The 21897-nt window shown below is 37.9% G+C and overlaps 1 protein-coding gene across 1 annotated transcript in view; it reads left to right on the top strand.

Annotated features, from left to right (window-relative positions):
• Positions 1–21231, top strand: part of CNGA3 (cyclic nucleotide gated channel subunit alpha 3) — a 57279-nt gene extending 36048 nt beyond the window's left edge. The window contains exons 3-10 of the mRNA XM_051984660.1: positions 886–1045; positions 2450–2453; positions 3999–4016; positions 6837–6888; positions 11749–11818; positions 13654–13757; positions 15252–15358; positions 18671–21231. Of these exons, the coding sequence (XP_051840620.1) occupies positions 886–1045; positions 2450–2453; positions 3999–4016; positions 6837–6888; positions 11749–11818; positions 13654–13757; positions 15252–15358; positions 18671–20079 (1924 nt within the window). The 3' untranslated portion in view covers positions 20080–21231. The remainder of the gene's footprint in view (positions 1–885; positions 1046–2449; positions 2454–3998; positions 4017–6836; positions 6889–11748; positions 11819–13653; positions 13758–15251; positions 15359–18670) is intronic.
• Positions 21232–21897: the final 666 nt, after the last annotated feature.

Below are 21897 nucleotides of genomic sequence, written 5' to 3'. Positions count from 1 at the left end.
AACCTTTCTTCCCAATTATATATGCTACATGATCCTGGTCCATCACAAATGTACAGGACTAGTCTTATATATTAGCTCAGTCTGGCACCGAATGGCCCATAACCATTCTCACCAGCATTTATATTCAGCTTGAATGGCCCTAAACTGCTTAGTGTTGGAGTGTGGGCTTGCGAAGCAAGTCATCTTAATAAAACGATACTTGCCTGAAATAAAATGTTAGGATTCAACACTATTCTTTCCACAATGGTGTTTCCCTGACCTTGCATGAGACTTGATGGAGTAGTGAATAGGGCACTGAGCCTGGAGTCTAGTTGTACGACCCTGGTCAAGACCCTTAACTTTCATCTGCCTTAATTTTCTCAATTGTAAATTAGAAATAATTTTAGCATCTCTCTCTTAGGGTTGTGATAAGGATCAATTGTGATAATATTTGTAAAACAATTAACACAATGCCTGTGTTTAATGAATCCTTGTTTCCTTCCTACCACCACCAAACTTTTGATTGCATTGTTCTCAAAATCTGACCATATCTGATCTGATGTCTTCTGTATTTCAGATCCATATATGTTGGTAAAGAGAGGTGAAAAGTCTTGCCTGGGATATCATGGCCTGTGAGGCTGGCAGAACCTGAAATTGAAACCAGATATTCTAACTCCTTGGAAGAAGCATAAAACAGTAGAGCAAGGCTCTGAAACCAAATAATCTGGGTTCAAATCTTGCCAATAAATTTTTGCCACTTCCATAACTTTGAACAAATCAGTTAACTTTCTTAGGTCTTGGGTTCTTTGTGAAATAAAGAGTCTGAACTAAATAACCTCTGATGTCCCTTATTGCTCCAGCTCTGTGATGTTCTTTTTATCCCATCCCCCTCTCCTTTCTACACAGGTTGTCAAGACTCATTCTTTCACTTAGAGCATGGGCTTCAAGACATATACATCATGAAGAACAAAGACCAGATTCTTTCCTGGAGCGTTTCCGAGGGGGAGAACTCAAAGAGTTGTCTAGCCGAGAAAACTACATCCAGCCCAACTTAGGTATCCAAGAGGTGTCAGACACAGAGAGAAGGTAAGGCACCTTTTAAAGACCTGAGAGGTAGGGTTTCACAAAGGAAGGTTAGAGTTTTTTTCCCTTTTTTTGGCTTAATAGATCAATCAATAAACATTTATTAAATGCCTACTATGTGCCAGTCACTGTGTCAAATGCTGAGGATACAAAAAGAGGCAAAGAAATTAAAATATTATTGGGGAGATAACAAGCCACAAATATATACAAAGCAAGTTATTTATAAGATAAATAGAATATAATTAACACAGGGAAAGTAGAATTAAGAAGCGTTGGAGAAAACTTACAATAAAAGATGGAATTTTAGTTTGAACTTAACACTCTGACCAACTCTGTTATCTTCTTAGAATCCTTTCCCTAGTTGGGACTTAAAGGATTTCGGGGAGGCCAGTAATTGGAAAGAAGGAGGGAGACCATGGCATGGGGGACAGCCAGAGAGAATGCTGGAACTGAGATGGAGTGTCTTGTCCGCAAAATAGCCAGGAGATCAATGCCACTGGATTGAAGAGGATGGATAGGAAGTAAGGTGCAAAAGACTGGAAAGGTAGAAGGAATCTAGATTATAAATGACTTTGAATGCCAAGCAGAGAATTTTGTATTTGATCCTGGAGGCAATGGGATGTTTATTGAGCATGAGAAGAACCTGATTGGACTTACACTTTAGGAAAATCCCTTTAGAAGTCCAATAGAGGATGGAATAGAGTGGAGAGAAATTAAAACAAAGCATTCCACCATCATCAGGCTATTGCAATAATCCAGACATGAGGTATGAGAGGCTAAATCAATGATGGCGATGTCAGAGGAGAGAAGAGCATATGTTAGAGAGATGTTACAAAGGTAGAATTGACCAGTCTTGGCAACAGACTGAATATTGGGGGAAAGAAGGAGAGAGAAATTCAGAATGACTCCTGGATTGTGAAGCTGAAGAACTAGGAGGATGGTGTCTCTTACATTAAGAGGGAAAGTAGGAGGGGAAGAGAGTTTAGGGGAAAAGTTCTGGTTTAGCCACATTGAATTTAAGATTTCTCTTGGCATCTGGAAGGCAATTGGAGATAACTGATTAGAGACAAGCAGATAGTCTGGAACAGGATACTAGTGAAGTAATGTAGAGGAAGAAAAGAATAAAGTTCAGTCTGCCTGAGTAGGGTAATAGCCAATATTATAGCACAAAGGATGCTTTTTCACTATACTTCTCACTAGTGAAGCTGGTATTCCTACAAATTCCTTTCTCCCTGAATAGCCTATTGGTGCAATTTAAAGCAGTGTCTTTAAGATCAGACCCAGAGAAATCCTGACCAGAAAGATGAGCTTCTCTAATTTGCATTTCTCTGACTTTTGTAAGAGGCTCTGGATTTCTGCAGAATTCTACTGATGATACTTAAACAAGCAACGTCTGGCCAGTTAGAAGCTTTTGCAATTATCGCAGAAACCACAGTGGGTGTTTTTGCACACTTTTGTGTGGGCTTGGTAGGGGATGGAGAGAGAGTGGTTCAGCAGGGGAAGCATGTCTTGGATAAGTGTCAAGGACAGGTTTATTCTTGTCTCAGGCCATTTCCCTGGAAGAACGAAACGATGCCCTTTGGCTGAATCCACAAGGGCTTATCCAGCGTCACGCTTCATAGAAAAAAAAAAAAATAAGTTAGCATTCAAAATAAGAGATAGCCTTTCCCCACCTTATTCTATAGCTTTTGATAAAGACTTACATTTAAATATTTAAATTAGAGCAACATCCCCTAGACAAGCTAAAGATGATTTCCCTGACATCATTTTCCCCTGAGTTGCAAATATGGATGATATTTTCCCAGTTCTTAGTTCAATCTAAACTTGGGGCTGAGGGGTGATCTGGGTAATTCTACTAGGAGCCCTCAGCTAGGCATTTGGATTTGTTTTAATGGTGGAAAGGCCAGTCAGTCTCTTTATCTTGCAGCCTCTCTGAGGCAGAGAGATTCAGGCTTCCTTTGGGTCACAGAATCATAGTCAGTGCTGGTGAACTACACAGTCTCCTCTCTGACCTTGTACTCAGCCAGATATTAAATTATGTTTCTATATAGTGGAGAAAAAAGATAAGAGAAGTGTGGAATGACTGAATGGAATAAAGGTACTGACAGGATGCACTAATGACATGGATATGGAGTGGGGGTGGTATCGGGCTATGCCGTGGAGGTAAATCGGAATTAGGAAAGTCTCCTGGAGAAAATGGAATTTAAGTTAATACATCAGGTTGTTTGACTTCTTTTGCCTATATCCAAAATGAGATATTGGCTAAAGGATATGAGGTTATTTTTCTCTCCTGTTTTGAAATATCTGTTTCTGGCTTTGTAGGATGAGATGAGATAAACACAGTAAACAGTGGCTAATTATTACTAATTATTGGTGTGTTTGTATAACACCTCTCTGGACCGGAGAGCTCCACGGGCCTGAATTTACATGCCTTTAGAATAAAAGGAGAATTGACTCCATTATTCCCCTAGGAATTCTTTATATAATCAGAGCCAAGTCTTGTATCCTCAGAACAAGTAGAACTGGTCATGACCCAGCAAGCCCTAGAATCTGTTAGCTGAGCTTCCCCCTTGACCCCTCCTCTCCCTCCAAAATTCTAGCCAAGAGCAACAACAGCTTGAACCGGGCAAGATTGCTTCCCACTACGGCACAGGGAAAACTTGGTTGGTGCTTGGATAGAGACGGTGACAGAAATAGCCAGGAGGATATCTTGCTGGCCTGTCTAGTGCCATAAATAGTGAGAGCTGGGCTGTTTAGTCCATCTGCCAACAGCTTCGGTCACATAGCACGGTCACAACTGTGTGTGTGTTCTGGGTGGGATCAGGGACAGGCAGGACTCTAGCTAGCTGTGCCAAGAGGCTTAGAGCAGGGATCAAATGGACTTTCTTAAGCTGCTGAGGTGAAGGGTGGAGGGGATGGGGGAGGAATGATGACAGCTGAAGGCATATGTGGTAGTAAACACACAGAGACACTCTGTAGGAGGGAGAGCTAACATGTCGGACAATACAAGCAAGAGTCACAAAGATCTTCCCAGACTGCAAGGAAGGGAGGAAAGAATATGAAATTTAATAGGTCTTAATGTAAAGTCTGGTCCTTGGAGTTAAAAAAAATAGACAGATAGATAAATAGATATAAATATGTAGATATTATCGATATATCTCAGCTACTCAATTACAGGAAAGACTTAGGGGCTTTAATTGCTGTGAGCTCACTGTGACATGGCTGCTCAGAAAGCTAATTCAATCTTTCACCCATCACCTCTTGACAGAAGGCTCTTTAGTCTACTTCTCCCTCCCTGACCTTTTCTGATGACCTCCAGAGCCGCCTCTCCAACTGTCAGCAGGGCAGCTCTACTGGTACCTCAAACTCATTACATTCTAATTTGGACAATATTCCTCCTTTTGGCTTCACTCTTCCTGCTCAGGGCACCAGTTTAGTAGCGTTGGGGTTTTTTTTAGATTCCCTCTCTGTTGATTTCTCCAATATCTCTCCCTTTTATTTATTCCTGTTTCCCCAATACCATCACCTTAGCACAAGTATTCTTATGTTAATATTCTAGTATTATATTCTAGTAGGATTTGGGGGCTCTACTTTTATAATTCAATTCAGTAAGTGTTCATTAATTTACTGCTCTGTATCAGGAATTCTGCTAAGGACCAGGGATATAAGACAAAATCAACATGATCCTTCTTTCAAAGAGCTTATATTCTACTGGAAGAAAACAATTTATCCACAAATACATGTATATGGATATTCTATCCTCTACAATCCATCCTCCATATATCTGCCCCCCCAAAAAAATCTTTATTGTTTACAGATCCAGTCAAATTACTCATCCACTCAAAAATCTTCAGTGGTTTCCTATCACCTACCCAATAAAATTCACTTTTTCCCTTTTATTTAAGTTCCTCTACAAACTGACACCATCTTATCTTCCCAATTTTGTCTTCCAGAGCTTACATCCATTGACTATATTTCCAAAAAGGATTATGGTCCTGCTTTATGCTGCCCTGATTCCTATGCTTTTGCTCAAAAATTTACCTTATGAATCAATCCTGGACCCTCTTATATCTTTACATAGGATTTTAGCTCTCATTGGCTCAATAAATTCAGCACAGTTGGCTCCTAGGTCTATTTATTCATCCCCAACTCTCTCCCGAGTTCCATTCTCACTTAAATTCATTGCTTGTTGGATATCTTCTATTGGATATATCATAGGCATATTAAAACTCATTATCTTCTACCTGAAAACCCATTCTTCTTCCCTCCATCTTTCTCTCTAGGTCACTGTTGACCATTATTTAGTGAGACAAGCTCACAATTTCAAATTCATTCCTCACTCTTCTCTCCTTCATCCCTCATATCTAAAAAGTTACAAAGTCTTGTTGATTCTATCATCACATCTTCCCATCTATATTTTTTCTCTACTCATGCAGATATCACCTTTGTTCAAGCCCTCATCATTTCTCACATGGAATATTGTCCATAGGTCTCCATTCCTCCAATTTTTTTCCCTCTACAATCCATTCTCCACCCCCACTGCAAAATGAAAATCCTAAAGGATAGATATGGCTATTTGTTACCCACTCCCAGTTCAAGAAGCTTTAGGAGTAACCTCAGTCTCTAGAATAAACTATAAAGTTGTCTATTTGGCATTTTAAAACCTTCACAATCTGACTCCAACTTCAGTTTCTAGACTGATTTCACATTATCCCCTGTCATGCACTCTGAAACCCAATCCACTTGGCCTACTTACTATTCCATTTTCCACTTCCATGTCTGGAATGCTCTCTGTACTTAGCTCTCCTTCTTGGAATCTCTACCCTTCTTAAGGGCTAAGCCTTAATGCCATTTTTTTTTACCAAAGCATCTTCCTGATTACCCCAGTTCTTAGAACTTTCCCCATCTCCCTGCTAAAATTACAAATATATATATACACACACACACAAATATATATATATATATGTATACACACATGTATATATACCACATATATATTATATATATATATATATATATAAAATGTGTCACATACACACATATAATTTTTATTTTTGTGTATATGTTATTTCTCTTGTGTAGAATAGGAGATTCTTGAAGGCAGAGAGTTTTTTATATTTGTTTTTCCATTCCCAGTGTATGGCACACAGTCTGGTTTAAAAAATATTTGTTGGATTAATTCTATTTTGTTCTTGGACCCTTTAATGGTGATATCCCACCCCTAATAAAATCTTCAGAAATGCTCTGACCTGGCAATCAGAATAGAGTGGAATTCTTGCCACCTTTGTTCTACATTTTATTGATATTCATTTGTTTCAGTTATGTTCAGCTCTTTGTGACTCCATTTGGGGTTTTGTTGGGGAGGGGGTTTGGCAGAGACACTGGAGGGCCATTTCCTTCTCTTGTTCATTTTTACAGATGAGGAAACTGAGGCAAACAGGATTCAGTGACTTGCCCAGACCCACACTCGTTCTACATGTAATGTTGTTTTTAATGCGGTCTAAGAAGGATGCTTTAGTTTTTTGAACAGCCCATTATATTAGCTTTCTGTGAACAGCTCAACTCCCTAAATAGCTTGCTGATGAACTCCCTAATGGGTACAGGCGTCAGAATGGGACAGAACACAGTGGAAACAGGAATAGGTCCAAGAAACAGGGGAGAGAATGGAAGCCAAGGTCTTGGATAATACACAAAGTAGAAATCAAGGGCCGTGAGTAATTGGAAATAGATTGAAAACTCTCCAAATTCTGTGTTTTATTTACCTCCTTGCAGAGGCTGGCCGCTGGCCAGATATAATATCAACACCTGCAACAATACCAGCGAAGAGTAAGTACCCCCAGCATTCCTCTTAGCCAAGTCAACCAAACCTCCTACCTGTGTTTGACAACGCCTCCCTCTAGCGATAGATAGCTGTAGAAATTCCTGCTTTACTCTCTCCCCTTGTGTATTGCTGCTGCTTGCCCTCTTAGGAAGATTTCTGAGTAATCAAACTTTCTGTTCTCTCTTTTGAAAGTCAGCTACAAGATTAAAGTGAGAAAAAGTCAGACCTGAATCTTTACTTCTCCAAGTCCCCCAGTTACAGACTGTTTTTCTTCAGTATTGTTCCAACATTAAATAATTACAACTGGAGTTAGGAATCAAGGGCTAGATTTCATTTTCAAAACTATATAGTTTTAGCAAAGATGGCTTTACATTTTCTGAGCATGAGAGTAAAAAATCATGCCCTCATAACCCTATAAAGCTCAGATTTCTAAAGAAAAAAAATCAGTGTAGATTTCTGAGGGAAAAAGTAAGTTTAATGGGAGAATAGATTGAGAAAGTTAGCATTTTTCAGTCCAATTAAGTTCTCTACCTTGAAGTGCTATAATTATTTAGAATTCCTTGTTATGTACCATTTTATTCCTAGGATAAGATTCCCCTCCCCTTTATTTCCAGCAAGGACCAATATTTGCATTTTGCTTGCATAAATTTGCATATCAATTTCAAGAAGCCAGAACTCCAGCATGTTTTAAAAAAAAAAAAAAGAAGAAGAAAATTCATTCATTCATGAAATCTATTTGAATCATAGCCAAACTCAATATTTAAATACACCTGAGACTTTAAACATATTGAAACCACACAGATTTAAAGTCAGGAAGAAGAGTGGGTAATGAGATGGGGAAAGTTTGGAGGGATGTTCTGTCTTCCTTTTTTCCTCCACCCTCAACTGAAAGTCAGAGGGCTACACTAAGAAAAGCATTCTGGTATGGGAATGAAGAGACATGAGTTCTAGGTTTAGCTTTGCAAACTGAGTCAGACTGAGACACTTTCATCTCTCCTGGCCATAGAAGAGAAAATTGAGCTTATGTACTTAACTGACTAAGGGTTAATCCAACATTCCATGAACCAAATCTATCCCCAAGAGCGGGGCTGAGGCTCCTTCCATATTAGGAGATGCTGCCCCAGACCATCCCTCAAAGCCAGAAACAGGTGTGGATATAAGTCAGAGTAGAGCCAGGGGGGAATGCAGTCAGAGATGAGTCTATCAAAGAAGGCAAATTTGACAAGCACAGAATATAAAAGATAACTCTATATGTCCATAGTCTCTCTCTGTCTTCTTCATCTGTGTTTCTCTTATTTCTCTTTTTGTCTTTGCTTATTTGTGCTGTTTTTTTTTTTTTCCTGTCAAAAATTTCAGGGAAATTTTCACATTGGCCTTATTGCACTTGGATAACATTACTCAATCTTGTTTTCAATTGCTCTCAAGGGTCCCAACTAATGAACATTGTCAGCTCTCCTGATAACCATAGAATGCCTCCTTTGTTTAAGAAAAGACAGAAGAGAAAATAAGAGAAAATCTCTCTATAGTTTGATAAGGCAGAGTTGCAGCTAGATATGATGATGGCCATGGATTTAAAAAAAAACAATTAAAAAATTAACTTAAAACAAATAGAAAACAGAAAAAGAAAAACAAACAAATGGAAAACACCATTGCCATGTGACTAGCAGAACATAAGAGAAGATTCAAAATAGGAGACAATAAATTTCCATTTCAAGAAAGCCTATATAATAAATATTACACATTGTGTTCAGAGCAGGCCATCTTTGTTTTCCTTGTAGGTTTTCTTTTGTCCTCTGCTGTTCACTTTTTTCCTTTATTCTTTTTTTCTTCTTTCCTCCCTTCCCATACCTTTCCCAAGAAGACTACAATTAAGTATGAAGACATATCATTTCTTACATCACAGAAGATTCTGACCTTATACTGTCTAGTTATTTTAAACAGTCTAAAACAATATTAAGATGAATTACATATAATATAGTTTCTCTATTTTTTCCTTTTATTAAATCTATTTTAGTTTTAACTTTGCCTGAGATCAATGATTACTACCCCTGCTTTTTAAAAAAATAAATAAATTCTACTCCTGACCATTATTATTATGTTTGTGTGTATCTCTAATTTCCTATCCCTGCTGACTCCTCTGTTTTACTTCCACCCGTTATCTTGTCTTAACTCTCTCCAACGATTTTTCCTTTATCTTCTTCCCCCACTCTTTCCCTCCCTCCTTTTCTCATTCCCATTAATCAACACACCAGCATGGATGTTCTTTCTAGATTCTCACGGTACTCTTGGTCAGTTAACACTTAACAGGTAGCAGATGGATTGCAGAGACAGCAAATTGTCACAGTGCCATGGAAAGAGATTGGAGCTTTATGAGCCTGATCTCCCCCACTGATCAGGGAAAACTCAATCTAGAGGCTGAGACTGAATAATAATCGTGTGAATAGCATCCTCTGCTGGTGAATTGATGCTAATACTTTATAGGCCAAAAAGGACTCTGGGAACTCTGGGATTTGGGGGACAGATATTTTTTTTTTCTTCATGGGCAATCTGGAGGCTATAATTTTATTTTTAAAAGACTCGGTGAATATTATTGGGCTTATCTGATGTTTTTATATTCTTACCAATTGATAATCTAAAAAGAGGGGAAAGGTGAACTATATATTGTGTTATGGATCAATACTACTCTGATATTCTATGAATCAAATCAGTGGGGCTGAGGTTCTCTCTTTATTGGGAGGAACTGCTGTAAGCTATTCCTCATAGCCTTACCCTCTGAAGAGCAAACCCCAATATCTACCTTATAGAAACTTGCATTTTTACAATCATTTCCAACCCAAAGCAGGTAGAAGTGTAAATCCTTCAAAGAAGACCTGCTTAACCATGTAGGATGAGATGCTGGCATTTTCCCATGAGACTTGGAATTGGCTACATAGTTGAAAAGGACTTTGCACAGGGAACCAGAAGGCCTAATCCTAATTCACTAGCTGTGTGACCTCTGGGTCTCAAATCCCTCATCAGAGAAAGAAAAGAAGCTAAATGATCTCTGAGGTTCTTTCCAAGTCTAAGAATCTGAGAATTTGTGATTGCTACAGTGACCCTGACTGAGGTTTATCATTACAAATACCTTCTTGCCTAAGTTCCCTGGTTTCTGATCTACTGCTAATGATTTTTCTTTCTTTTCTTTTCTTTCTTTCTTTTTTCTTTTCTCTTCTTTCTTTCTTCGTTCCTTCCTTCCTTCCTTCCTTCCTTCTTTTCTTCCTTCTTTCCTTCCTTCTTTTCTTCCTTCTTTCTTTCTTTCTTTCTTTCTTTCTTTTTTTCTTTCTTTCTTTCTTTTTCTTTCTTTCTTTCCTTTTCTTCCTTCTGTGCTTCATTTTTTTCTTTCTTTCAGTTGGGCAATTAGGATTAAATGACTTGTCCAGAGTCTCACAAACAGTGACAGTTAAGTATCTGAGATTGGATTTGAACTCAGATCTTCCTGAGTTCAGGGCTGGTGTCATCTAGTTATCCCATTAATAATGATTTTTCAATATTCAAGATTTTGATTAGAAACAGGAGCCCTGAATTCAGTACTTAAGAGCTCAATTTATAGGGAGAATAGGAAAATAAGAATGACCCTCTTCTCATTCTCCACCTCTGCTTTGAGAGATGATTGCTTCTGCCTATGAAAAATTGTATCACCTTTTGTGCCTAAAAATTAATTGCTTATTATAATGCCCAATATGCATGTAGGGCTTTAAGATATGCAAAATGCTTTATGTACATTACCTCATTTGATCTCCACAAATGTGATGTAGATGCTATTATTATACCTCTTTTATAGAAGGGAAAACTGAGGAAGGAGACAGTTAAGTGAGCAAGATGTGAGGCAAGTCTTCTTGATCCCAATTACAATTAAGTATATACTGTGCTGTGCTCTCTCTCTAAAAGATGATTCCCATATCACTAGCCAAAAGGGACCTTAGAAGTTAGCTGATCTAACAAAAACCCTTACCCTAGAACTACCCTCACCTCATTTATAAGTAAATCTTATAAAAATCCAAAATCCTTGTTGTTTATTTGTTTAATCTTTCAGTCATGTCCTACTCTTCATAACTCCTTTTGGGTTGGGTTTGTTTTTTGTTTTTTGTTTTTGGCAGAGATACTACAGTGATTTGCCATTTCCTTCTCTAGTTCATTTTACAGATAAGCAAACTGAGGCAAACAGGGTTAAGTGACTTAGCCAAGATCACACAGCCAGTAAATGTCCAAGGCTAAATCAAACCCAAGCCTAGAATTTTATTCACTGCATTATTGAATTGCCCATCCAAAAATCTTACAGATATTGAACAATAGAGCTGACATTCAAACAAAGACCCTCTAGTTCCAGAGTTAATCCTCTCCTGCTTTTAGGGACTTCTTCAAAATGACTCCTCATGTTTCAAATGGTCTTTCCATCCCATAGGTTTGAATTCATTTTAAGTTTCATTTTGACTCCCCGAAAAGGTCCTAAGATGATTTATGACTCTTTAAGGACACTCTAAAAACATTTCAAGAGTAGAGGTTGGGAAACAAGTTGTCCATTAGCAGGATACACTATTTCCTTTGGAAATATTTTCTTAACTCTGTGTATTTTGACTTGAAGTCAAGGTCAATGGATTTTTGTTTTCTTTTCCTCAATCAATAGTCTCCTGTCATTCTAGATTGGGCCATATAAGCTATTTCTTCTCTGAATTCCAAAATGGGAGGAAAGACACATTCAATTTCTCTATCCCATAAAGAAACATTTAGTTCCTTCCCATCCTCTGCCACTGCTCAGTCTTCTCCCCCTATAGTAGAATAGTAGTCGGTACCTAAAAAATTGCTCAATGTCACCCTATGTTATGCAGCAAAAAGGAGGAAAAGGAGGAGAAAAAGAAGGAAAAGGAAGAAGAGAAAAAGGATAAACCTTCAAAGGAAGTAGAGTAAGTACTAAGTGAAAAGGTATTGTGGATAACACTCTGCTTCTGAAAGATGTTACGATCAATACATCTTGGACATCTTTGGAAAGGTGGTAATGCACTATCTTGTCCTGGAAGACCCTGGCTCCAAGCTGGAAGCCGGCTTCTACATCCTCAGGTGGGCTTCCACCATCTTCTCTTTTCTCCTCACCTGTAGTCCCTGCTTCAACATAGGATTTCAACACATACAAGGAGAATAGAGGTATTAGTATTATGGGGAATGAAACAAGTAGTCCTCAGTCTCAAGAAGATAATTTCCTTCCTGGAAATTGTTTCAGGGAAACAATTTTTTTTTTACAAGGAAAGGTCCTTCATCAGAGCCATCAACCAAGTGGGACTAGTAAACAAGTTCCTTTATAGTATGAAGGGAAGGTTAGAAAACCCATTTGCCCACCTAATGACCCCAACTCTATGTCTTATCTGTTTCTACTATAGCTCAGCAAACCTGATAGGTAGCCAAGTCATACTGTCCACCCACACAGGTAAACATAAATGAATTTAGTTTGGTTCTTAGGAAAGCTGAATCCTTTTTTAAAGAATACAGACTCTTGGCCCTTGAGAGAGCTTACCAATTTTACATCAGTTTTGGTGGTGGAGGGAAATTTTGGGAAAATTCCAAAACCATACAAATGAGCATTTGATATTACTCTTAAGAGATATCAGCAAGGGTAGACAGAATTTCTGGGAACTCTTAAAGCATACAAGAAAAAAATTTGGCAAAATGTGAGTCCTTGGATTCCAGATTCTGGCACACATGGGGTAACAGAGGAAAATCAGCTATATTTAAGTGGAAAATGGGGATTCTGAGTGTAATCCTTTCGAGCTAGTAACAAAAAAAAATACCTTTCTAGAATCATTATCAACTACAAGTATTTATTAAGTGCCTGCTATATGCAAGGTATTTTGCTAAGAGCTGGGGATATCAAGAAAAAAAAAAGCAAAAACATTTTCTCCATTTTCAAGATCCATTTACCTGCCTAAAGAACCTAGATCATTCATGGAGACACAATCCATGAAACCTGTAGGGAATGGCTGCCCCCAAATAAAACCCATGGCATGAAAAATCTATGGTTTGGTTTCTACTACTTATTCATGTAGTAACTATATTGTACTGCATTTTGTCTTATACCCATACAGAGGACTACAGTGAAAGAACTCATGACTTCTTTGTCATGGTATCCCCTTTCTGGGTACAGTGAGCAATCCTTCCTTTATAAGTTGCTGTGACTGAGAAAATTCATCATTTCCTGGCTAGCCTTCTAGTAACAACTGAGCCATACTTGAGCTGCTCCTTGGACAACAGATACACAACCTGTGCTAAGAGTAGGAGACTTTCTGACTTGTCTATCAGACAGACAAACTTTCTGACTTGTGTTGTTCTGATATGAACTTTGAGACACATTGGCAATATCTTTGAGGAAGAAGGGTCACCTCCATACCACAATGAGGCACTGGACTCAGATTTGAGGGAAGGATAGTATAATATGAAATTTACTTCAAAAAGAGGAAAGTGTCCTGGAATTGAGACCTGAAAGGGAACTCCACAAGACCTGTAGTCTATGGTTTCTGCTTTTGCTTTCTAGGCAGTACTCCCCCTCCAATTTATATCATAATTCTCCAATTTATATCATAAAATATAGAGAAGTAGAGACCATTTCCCTCTTAAGTGACTAAGAGTGACCTAATTATCTTTCCAAGAAGGACTTTGGGCCCAAATGTTCTGAGTCTCCATCTGAACCCCCATCTGAACCGATCATGCTTGTTAATGTGGACATGTACATTTTTTTCAGAAAGAAGAAAGAAATCTTTATGATAGATCCTTCAAGCAACCTGTACTATAGGTGGCTGACCATTATCGCCATGCCTGTCTTCTACAACTGGTGCATGCTTGTGAGCAGGTATGGAATCCCAGGGCTGGAAGAGAGAAAAGGTACCTTAGATTAAGAATCAGGAATCAGTTCTAGGTTTAGCTCTATTCCTTACTTCTCCAAGGTAATGATGGTGGAATGGGCACTGGACTAGATCAGAGGTTCCTAAGCTGATCTGTGAAGAGATTTCAAGAAGTCTATAAACTTGAATAAGATAAAAATATATATATCTTTTAATACCATTGGTCATCTTGGTGATCCTGTGTGTTTTATTTTATGCATTTAAAAACTTGAGAAGAGTTCCACATGTTTCACCAGAGGATCAAAGGGGTCCATGACACAAAAAGAATACCTTCCAGCTGTAAGATTCTGTAGTCTCAAGACCTCCTTTTGGAATCCCTACCAAGAATTGGTCCTTTGTAGACAAGTAGGAAAGATGGAAGATGGATTGTTCACAGAATAAATATAGTGCTTTTTGATGCCATTTATCTGAAGAGGATGAAGTAAATAAAGCCATTAAAAAGATACAAAAGAAAGAGCACTGGTCTCAGAGTCAGAAAAACCTGAGTTTAAATCCTGCCTCAGACTTTAGAAAAATTACTTACCCTTTCAGCCACAGTTTCTTTATAAAATGGAGATAATAACAGCATCTAACCCCAAAAAAGTTGTTATAATGATTAAGATTACATATGTGAATGGATTATATAAATGTTGGCTATTATTATTATTACTATTATTATTATTATTACTGACTGACAACACACTGAGTTGACAGTTAAAAGTGGTCCTTTCAGTGTACTGTACAAAGGCAGTACTTTGACCTCTGTAGTCCTTAGACATTGACTCAGGAATGTGCCTATCTACATCCTCTTCCATCCTCCCTAAGTGCCATCCTTTTTAATGTGATGATTAGAAAGGTTTGAGAGATGTAGTTTTTCAATAATTTAATCATTTTATTAATAAGACCAGCACATTACTAACAAAAAGATGGTCATTTGGCTGTCTTTCTTAGCCCAAAGACAATTATAGCAGGTGACTTATATGTGACTTAAATACATAAGAGCTTATATGTTCTTTTGGAAGAAAAGTGGCATTTGAATGGTTAACATAATGCGATGTTATATTAAAATAAGGGGTTGAGAGTAGTGTCATGTTACCTTTAGACAAAGAATCTAATCTTTCTACCCAGATCATCCCCAGTTTTGGGCAATCTAATTGAAGAATGTATCCCCACCAAACAATGGCTTAATCTTAGATTAAATTCCCTATAAGGTTGGGTGAAATCTAATCAAGACTGAAAACAGTTACTTCAATCTCAATGTTCTTTAAGAGACTAAACTTCTTGTTTTTTAAGTTTAGAACTTTAGAAGAAAGGGAGAACTCTAAATCTCACAAATTATTGGTTATTAATAATCGTTTTTCTCTATAGAAAAACATAGAAATTGACAACTGGGTTACATTCCTTGTCTTCTCCATCTGCAGTGGGGGCTCTGATACCACTTGTATTTTTTTGTAATTGTTTAGAGCCTGTTTTGATGAACTTCAAAGTGACTACTTGAAGATGTGGCTGATCTTGGATTATACTTCTGATGCCATCTATGTTTTGGACCTGCTAGTTCGAATGAGGACAGGTGAGTCTGAGCAAGGTTGCCACATCCTACATAAGCTACAGGTAGGATGTCATAGGAGGTGGTGATTCATGAGAATTGCAAGGTTCAAGGATACACAGGATAGCTGACTCTATCTCTGATAGCTGACAGGTAATATTGAATATTACCTGGATTGACTAGGGAATGTAAAGAATATTTGAGCCACACCCTTAACCTATAAGAATAAAGGCACCCAAACTAGATTTGGTCAGCATTTTTGACAAATGAGGCAATAAAATGCCAGATGGATTGTAGAGATCAGTAATTCCCTGGCCATCAAACATGATGTAGAACTAGAAGCCCATTTTGACCTAGCTTCTTAGATTTCCTTTGATTGCCAGTGAAGTATTTTTTGTTAACAATCTAGTCTCAGTGTTGGATAAAATAAGTGGGAAAAATAGAATGTTATTCAATACTAGACTAAAAGAACATGGTATTGAGGAAATCTTAGATCCCCAGTCAGGCAAAAACTGCCACTCCATCTCAAATAGCTCAAAGATCAGGTGTATTAGAGAGAGAACATGAAAATAAAAATCTCAGATAGGAATGATATGCGGGCAGTGGGGATAAGAGCTTGTCTTCTTTTTACCTGGGATGGTTTCTTTGAAACCATATGAAAATATGGATTTAAAAGCCTGCTGTGAGCTGGCTAAATATAAGCCCCAAATTGTAACCACTGTTTAGAAACTTCTAACCTTGAAGGCACTTTCACCAAATCCCAAATCACAGTTTGGTCTTTTGAATCTCACTGTATTTTACTTTCCTTCCTGTATTCTCAGGTCCAGGCAAACCGACTTTTTTTCTCTTATTCAATTGCTCACTCCATTTTCCATTTTTGAGCCTTTTAACTGATCACGCACTTTTTCTTCACAGAATCATTCATTTCCTTCAAGACTCAACTAAAGCATCATTTTAAAAAATTTTAATTTTAACTTTCATTTTTTAAACATTTTGAATTTCAAGTTCTCACCTTTCCTCTAGCTCTTCCTCTAGCCATTGAGAAAGCAAGCAATATGATATAAATTGCAGATATGAACTCATTAAAGCAGCACCTTATTTTCTTTAGTTTATTTTATTTTTAATTTATGGAACAAAACAATAAAAATTTTTAAAATTCCATAATTTATGGAATAAAATTATATAATATATTATATTTTTAAAAGATGATTGCACATGAAACTGCAAATTTATTATGTACATTTTGCTATTCCTTTTAAAATATAATATAAAGGGTCAGCTAGGTGGCACAGTGGATAGAGCACTAGTCTTGAAGTCAGTAGGACCTGAGTTCAAATTTGGCCTCAGATATTCAATACTTCCTGATTGTGTGATCCTAAACAAGTCACTTAACCCCAATTGCCTCAGCAAAAAAATAAAAAAATATATACAATATAAAGTTGTCATGGAAATTTTTTTCCCTTTTTATTCCTTCTCCTCTCCTCCCTTCCTCACTCCAAGAGAGTGCACTTAAATCATTCTATACATATTTCTATTTATCATTTCTTTCTCTGGATGCAGATAGCAACTTCCTTCTTATGTCCTTTGTGGTGAATTTGGGTTTTTATAGTAACCCTTAAAGTATCATCTTCTAAAGGAAGCCTTTTTTAATTCCAAATTCCCTCAAGTGTTAGTTTTCTCCCTCCCAACTTTCTTGTTTTATTTTGCATTTTTCTGCAAGTGTTTATATATGCAGATATTATAGATAGATATATACATATATTGTTGTCTCTCCTTAAGAATATAAGGTCTCTGGGAGAGAGACAGAGACAAAGACACAGAGACAGGGACAGAGAAAGACAGACAAAGACAGAGACAGAGACAGACAGAGGGAGGGATAGAAAGAGAGAGAGAAGAGCTCATTTTTTTTTGTCTATTACTTAATACCCAGTATAGTGCTTGATACTTGTTAAATGCTTACCATTTGTAGATCAAATATGCATATTGATTCCAGTCTGCTTCCAGTCTTATCATGATCACAAGTAGGCAGTTGATAAAGTGATGTAAAGAACTAGAAGTCTGGATTCTATCAAGAAATAAGATATGAGACTTAAATGAGATAATGGATGTTTATCACTTTACAAACCTCACAGCACAATATAAATGACTCAAGCCTCAAGTCTAGTTTTAATGTCTATAATATTCCCACTGACGTAAGCAATATTTATAGAGCTATACAAGGGTGAGCTGTAAATGTTTAACAACCAGGCTGGGGCAAGGAGGGTGCAGGGGAAGCATGAAAACACTTTTATGTTCAATCTACGTTATTAATGCTAGATAATCAACAAAACAAGAAATTCTACAAATTCTAATTTGTAGCTCAACTTTTGTAAGTACATTGAAAATTTAATAATGGGCCCTCACAAGCTGGTTAGAGCCAGCACATTTCTGGACCTACTTGACTCTGGCAACTGAATGACACTTGTATCATCTGGACTAACTCTCGGGAGGATCTCAGTACCAGCCCGAATCCTTGATCTTAGAAGAGGAATGAAGAGGCAAGACTCACGTGGATGGCCAAACATGGAATCCATTTATTTCAAATTCTCTCAGCCTTATATACCTTAGAACAATGTTAGCAGAGTAATAAAGGGCTGGGCGTTTTGGATGGGGCAACATAATGGATAGATTCAAATCTAGTCTTTTATATGCACAGACAAGTCACTTATCTCTACATTTATGACTACAAATTACAAAGAGAAGTAGCCTATGAGTTGCCAGTCTCACACAACAGGGGAGATGCAGTAGGTAAAGTGCTGAGTCTGTGGTGGGAAAGAACTGAATTCAAATTCAGACATTCATTAGTTGTGTGATCCTGGAAAAGTAACTTAAGTGCTTTCTGCTTCAGCTTTCTCAGCTATAAAATAGGGATTCTAACAGCACCTACCTCATAGAGTTGTTGTAAGGATCAAATGAGGTATTTGCAATACACTTAGCACATAATAGATGCTTAATAAATGCTTTTTTCTTTTCTCATTGTCTCCCTCTTTTCCTTCCTTCCTTCCTTCCTTCCTTCCTTCCTTCCTTCCTTCCTTCTTCCTTCCTTCCTTTTTTCCTTCCTTCCTTCCTTCCTTCCTTCCTTCCTTTTTTCCTTCCTTCTTCCTTCCTTCCTTCTTCCTTCCTTCCTTCCTTCCTTCTTCCTTCCTTCCTTCCTTCCTTCCTTCCTTCCTTCCTTCCTTCCTTCCTTTTTTCCTTCCTTCCTTTTTTCCTCAGTTTTGATAGTTGATAGGTTTTTCCTTTGTCTCATATCCTTTTGTAGAAGTTATCAAATGACTAAGTGATTCCTTTCCTTCCTAGGCTTTCTTGAACAAGGTTTAATGGTCAAAGATGCAGAGAAACTCAGAAAGCATTATATGAGCACCTTTCAGTTCAAGCTGGATGTACTATCTCTGGTCCCCACTGACTTGGCTTTTTTAAAAGTGGGACTGAACTATCCTGAGTTGAGGTTCAATCGTCTGCTGAAATTTGCCAGGCTATTTGAATTCTTTGACCGCACAGAAACCAGGACCAACTATCCTAATATATTCAGGATTGGAAATCTTGTCTTGTACATTCTGATTATCATCCATTGGAATGCATGTGTCTACTTCGCCATTTCTAAGCTCATTGGATTTGGGACTGATTCCTGGGTTTACCCCAACACCTCTATCCCAGAATATGGGCGCCTGTCCAGGAAATACATTTATTGTCTCTACTGGTCCACCCTGACTCTGACTACCATTGGGGAGACTCCTCCCCCTGTCAAAGATGAGGAGTACCTTTTTGTGGTGATTGATTTCCTGGTGGGAGTGCTGATATTTGCCACCATTGTGGGTAATGTTGGCTCTATGATCTCCAACATGAATGCCTCTAGGTCTGAATTCCAGGCTAAAATCGACTCCATAAAGCAGTACTTGCAATTCCGAAAAGTAACCAAGGACTTGGAGACCCGGATCATCAGATGGTTTGACTACCTATGGACCAACAAGAAGACAGTTGATGAAAAGGAAGTTCTCAAAAGCCTCCCAGACAAGCTGAAGGCTGAGATTGCCATCAATGTGCACCTGGATACCCTAAAAAAGGTACGCATTTTCCAGGACTGTGAGGCAGGCCTCCTAGTGGAGCTGGTCCTAAAGCTTAGGCCTGCAGTGTTCAGCCCTGGTGATTATATTTGCAAGAAGGGGGATATCGGAAGAGAAATGTACATCATCAAAGAAGGCAAGTTGGCAGTAGTGGCGGATGATGGTGTCACTCAATTTGTGGTCCTCGGTGATGGAAGCTACTTTGGGGAAATCAGCATCTTAAACATCAAAGGGAGCAAAACTGGGAACAGAAGAACAGCCAACATCAGGAGTATCGGTTACTCGGATCTATTCTGCTTGTCCAAAGATGACTTAATGGAGTCTCTCATTGAATATCCAGAAGCCAAAAAGGCTCTGGAAGAGAAAGGACGGCAGATTCTAATGAAAGACAACTTGATAGATGAGGATGTGGCTGGGAGCGGAGGAGATCCAAAGGACATGGAAGAAAAGGTGGAGAGACTTGAATCTTCTCTGGATAATTTACAAACTAGGTTTGCTAGGCTCCTGGCAGAATATAATAGCACCCAAATGAAAGTCAAGCAGAGACTGAGCAAACTTGAGAGCAAAGTATGTGGAAGTGACTTATTGGATGGAGAGAACATTGTTAGTGGAGATGCCGAGAAAGATAAAGACAAAAAGCAATAAGGAAATAAAGCCATTTTGCTTAGTTGGTTACAGTAAGGATAATGCCATATTCAAATACATACCCCAAAACATATACATATATACATATGAGCACACACAATTATTTTTATATGGAATTCAAGAAGGTTTTAGACTTTTTAATGAACTTGTAGGGGGAGAAAAAACATATAGTTACCAGAGAAGATTTTGGTTGGAGAAATGGGGATGGTGAGTGATCCCAAGCAAAGGCTTGGGTAAGTTATATGGAGTATTCCTTTCATGAATTAGTTTGTCTTGTTCCAGGGATTATTCACCCTTTTGGGGTACGGACATCTTTGGCAGTATGGGGAAGCCTTCTCTGACTAATATTTCAAATGTATAAAATAAGATATTTACAATTATAAAGGAAACCAATTTTAGCTATATATAGCTATCAAAATCTTTTTTAAAAAACAAAAATACAGATTCACAGACCCCAAGTTAAACAACCATTGGCTTCTAATGTTACTTCTAACTCTCAAATTCTGTGATTCTATAATTTCCATAGAAGGATGATTTCTTATAAACAGAATACAAAATGTTGTTTTTCTCTTTTTTTTTTCTCCCTGAAAAGAAATTTGGGTTATTGCTTAGGAGGATAGATGGGGCTCAGTGAAGGCAATAACTATGCTCTGATAGTTTGGGACTCATTTTCTGGTTGAAATTCTCTTTAAAAACTGACCAACCTAAAGTTAGATTCAGTCATGGTAAGAAGGAGGTTCCTATCTGTGGAAAATGTTACATACCAATCTTCAGGTACTGAACAGCAGAACCATATGCTGGACCCACTTTGCCCATTGAACTGACTCAATTTGAGAAGTGGTGGGATGGGAAGTTGTATGAAGAAGTTCTTTGCAGGTAAAGATAAATCAGTAAACATTTATTAAATACCTAGTATGGGCAAGGCACTATTCTAAGTGCTGGGGATACAAAGAGGCAAAGGACAATATCTGCCTTCACAAAGCTCACAACCTAATAGGAGACAGCAAACAAATATGCACAGATTCCATATAGGAAAAACAAGAAATAATTAACAAAGGGAAAGCACTAGAATTAAAAAATGTGGGGGAAAGCTTCTTGTGGAAGATAGGATTTTAGTTAGAAGTTAGTGAGAGAGAGAGAGAGAGAGAGAGAGAGAGAGAGAGAGAGAGAGAGAGAGAGAGAGAGAGCAAGCTCACATTCCAGGTGTGGGGGACAGCCAGAGAAAATATTCCAAAGAGAAAGCAAGGTGACCTACTGAATGTGATTTGATTCCACAGCTGCAGGCCTGGGAAAGCATAGTCTAGGTCCGATTTGCACATCATTTCTCTACAAAAAGATTTAATCTGCCATGAAGATTGTCATACTGTAGAAACCTCAGCCTTTAAAAAAAAAAATCTATCCAATATAGGACTTTAAAAAATTTAAATATATGTCCTTTTTTTCACTTATGTATCTATATTAAGATTTTGTAAAGGTTGATTACTATTCTCAGGATAAATACATGTTGCTAAGGGAGTATGGAATGAGCGCTAGACTGAGGAGCAGAAATCTGGGTTCTAATACTGGTTTGATTATTCCCTGTGTGACCTTTGTTTCCTCATCTGTAAAATGATGAGAATGGGTTAGAGCAGAGCTTCTTAGACTGTAGGAAGTGACCCAACTGAATGGAGGGGCGTCGCAAAAAAATTGTCCACAGTAAAAGGTTTCTGAATGTAATGACCAAAAATAAATTCAAAATCAAACACATAATGAGTCTGAATTGTTTGAGGCAGGGGGCTTGCCCATGTTGCATAGTGCAACTTTATTGCAGCCTTGGTT

The sequence above is a fragment of the Antechinus flavipes genome, chromosome 3, assembly GCF_016432865.1.
Source record: "Antechinus flavipes isolate AdamAnt ecotype Samford, QLD, Australia chromosome 3, AdamAnt_v2, whole genome shotgun sequence".
NCBI classification, from domain to species: Eukaryota; Metazoa; Chordata; class Mammalia; order Dasyuromorphia; family Dasyuridae; genus Antechinus; species Antechinus flavipes.
This window is presented reverse-complemented; position numbering and strand designations above follow the sequence as displayed.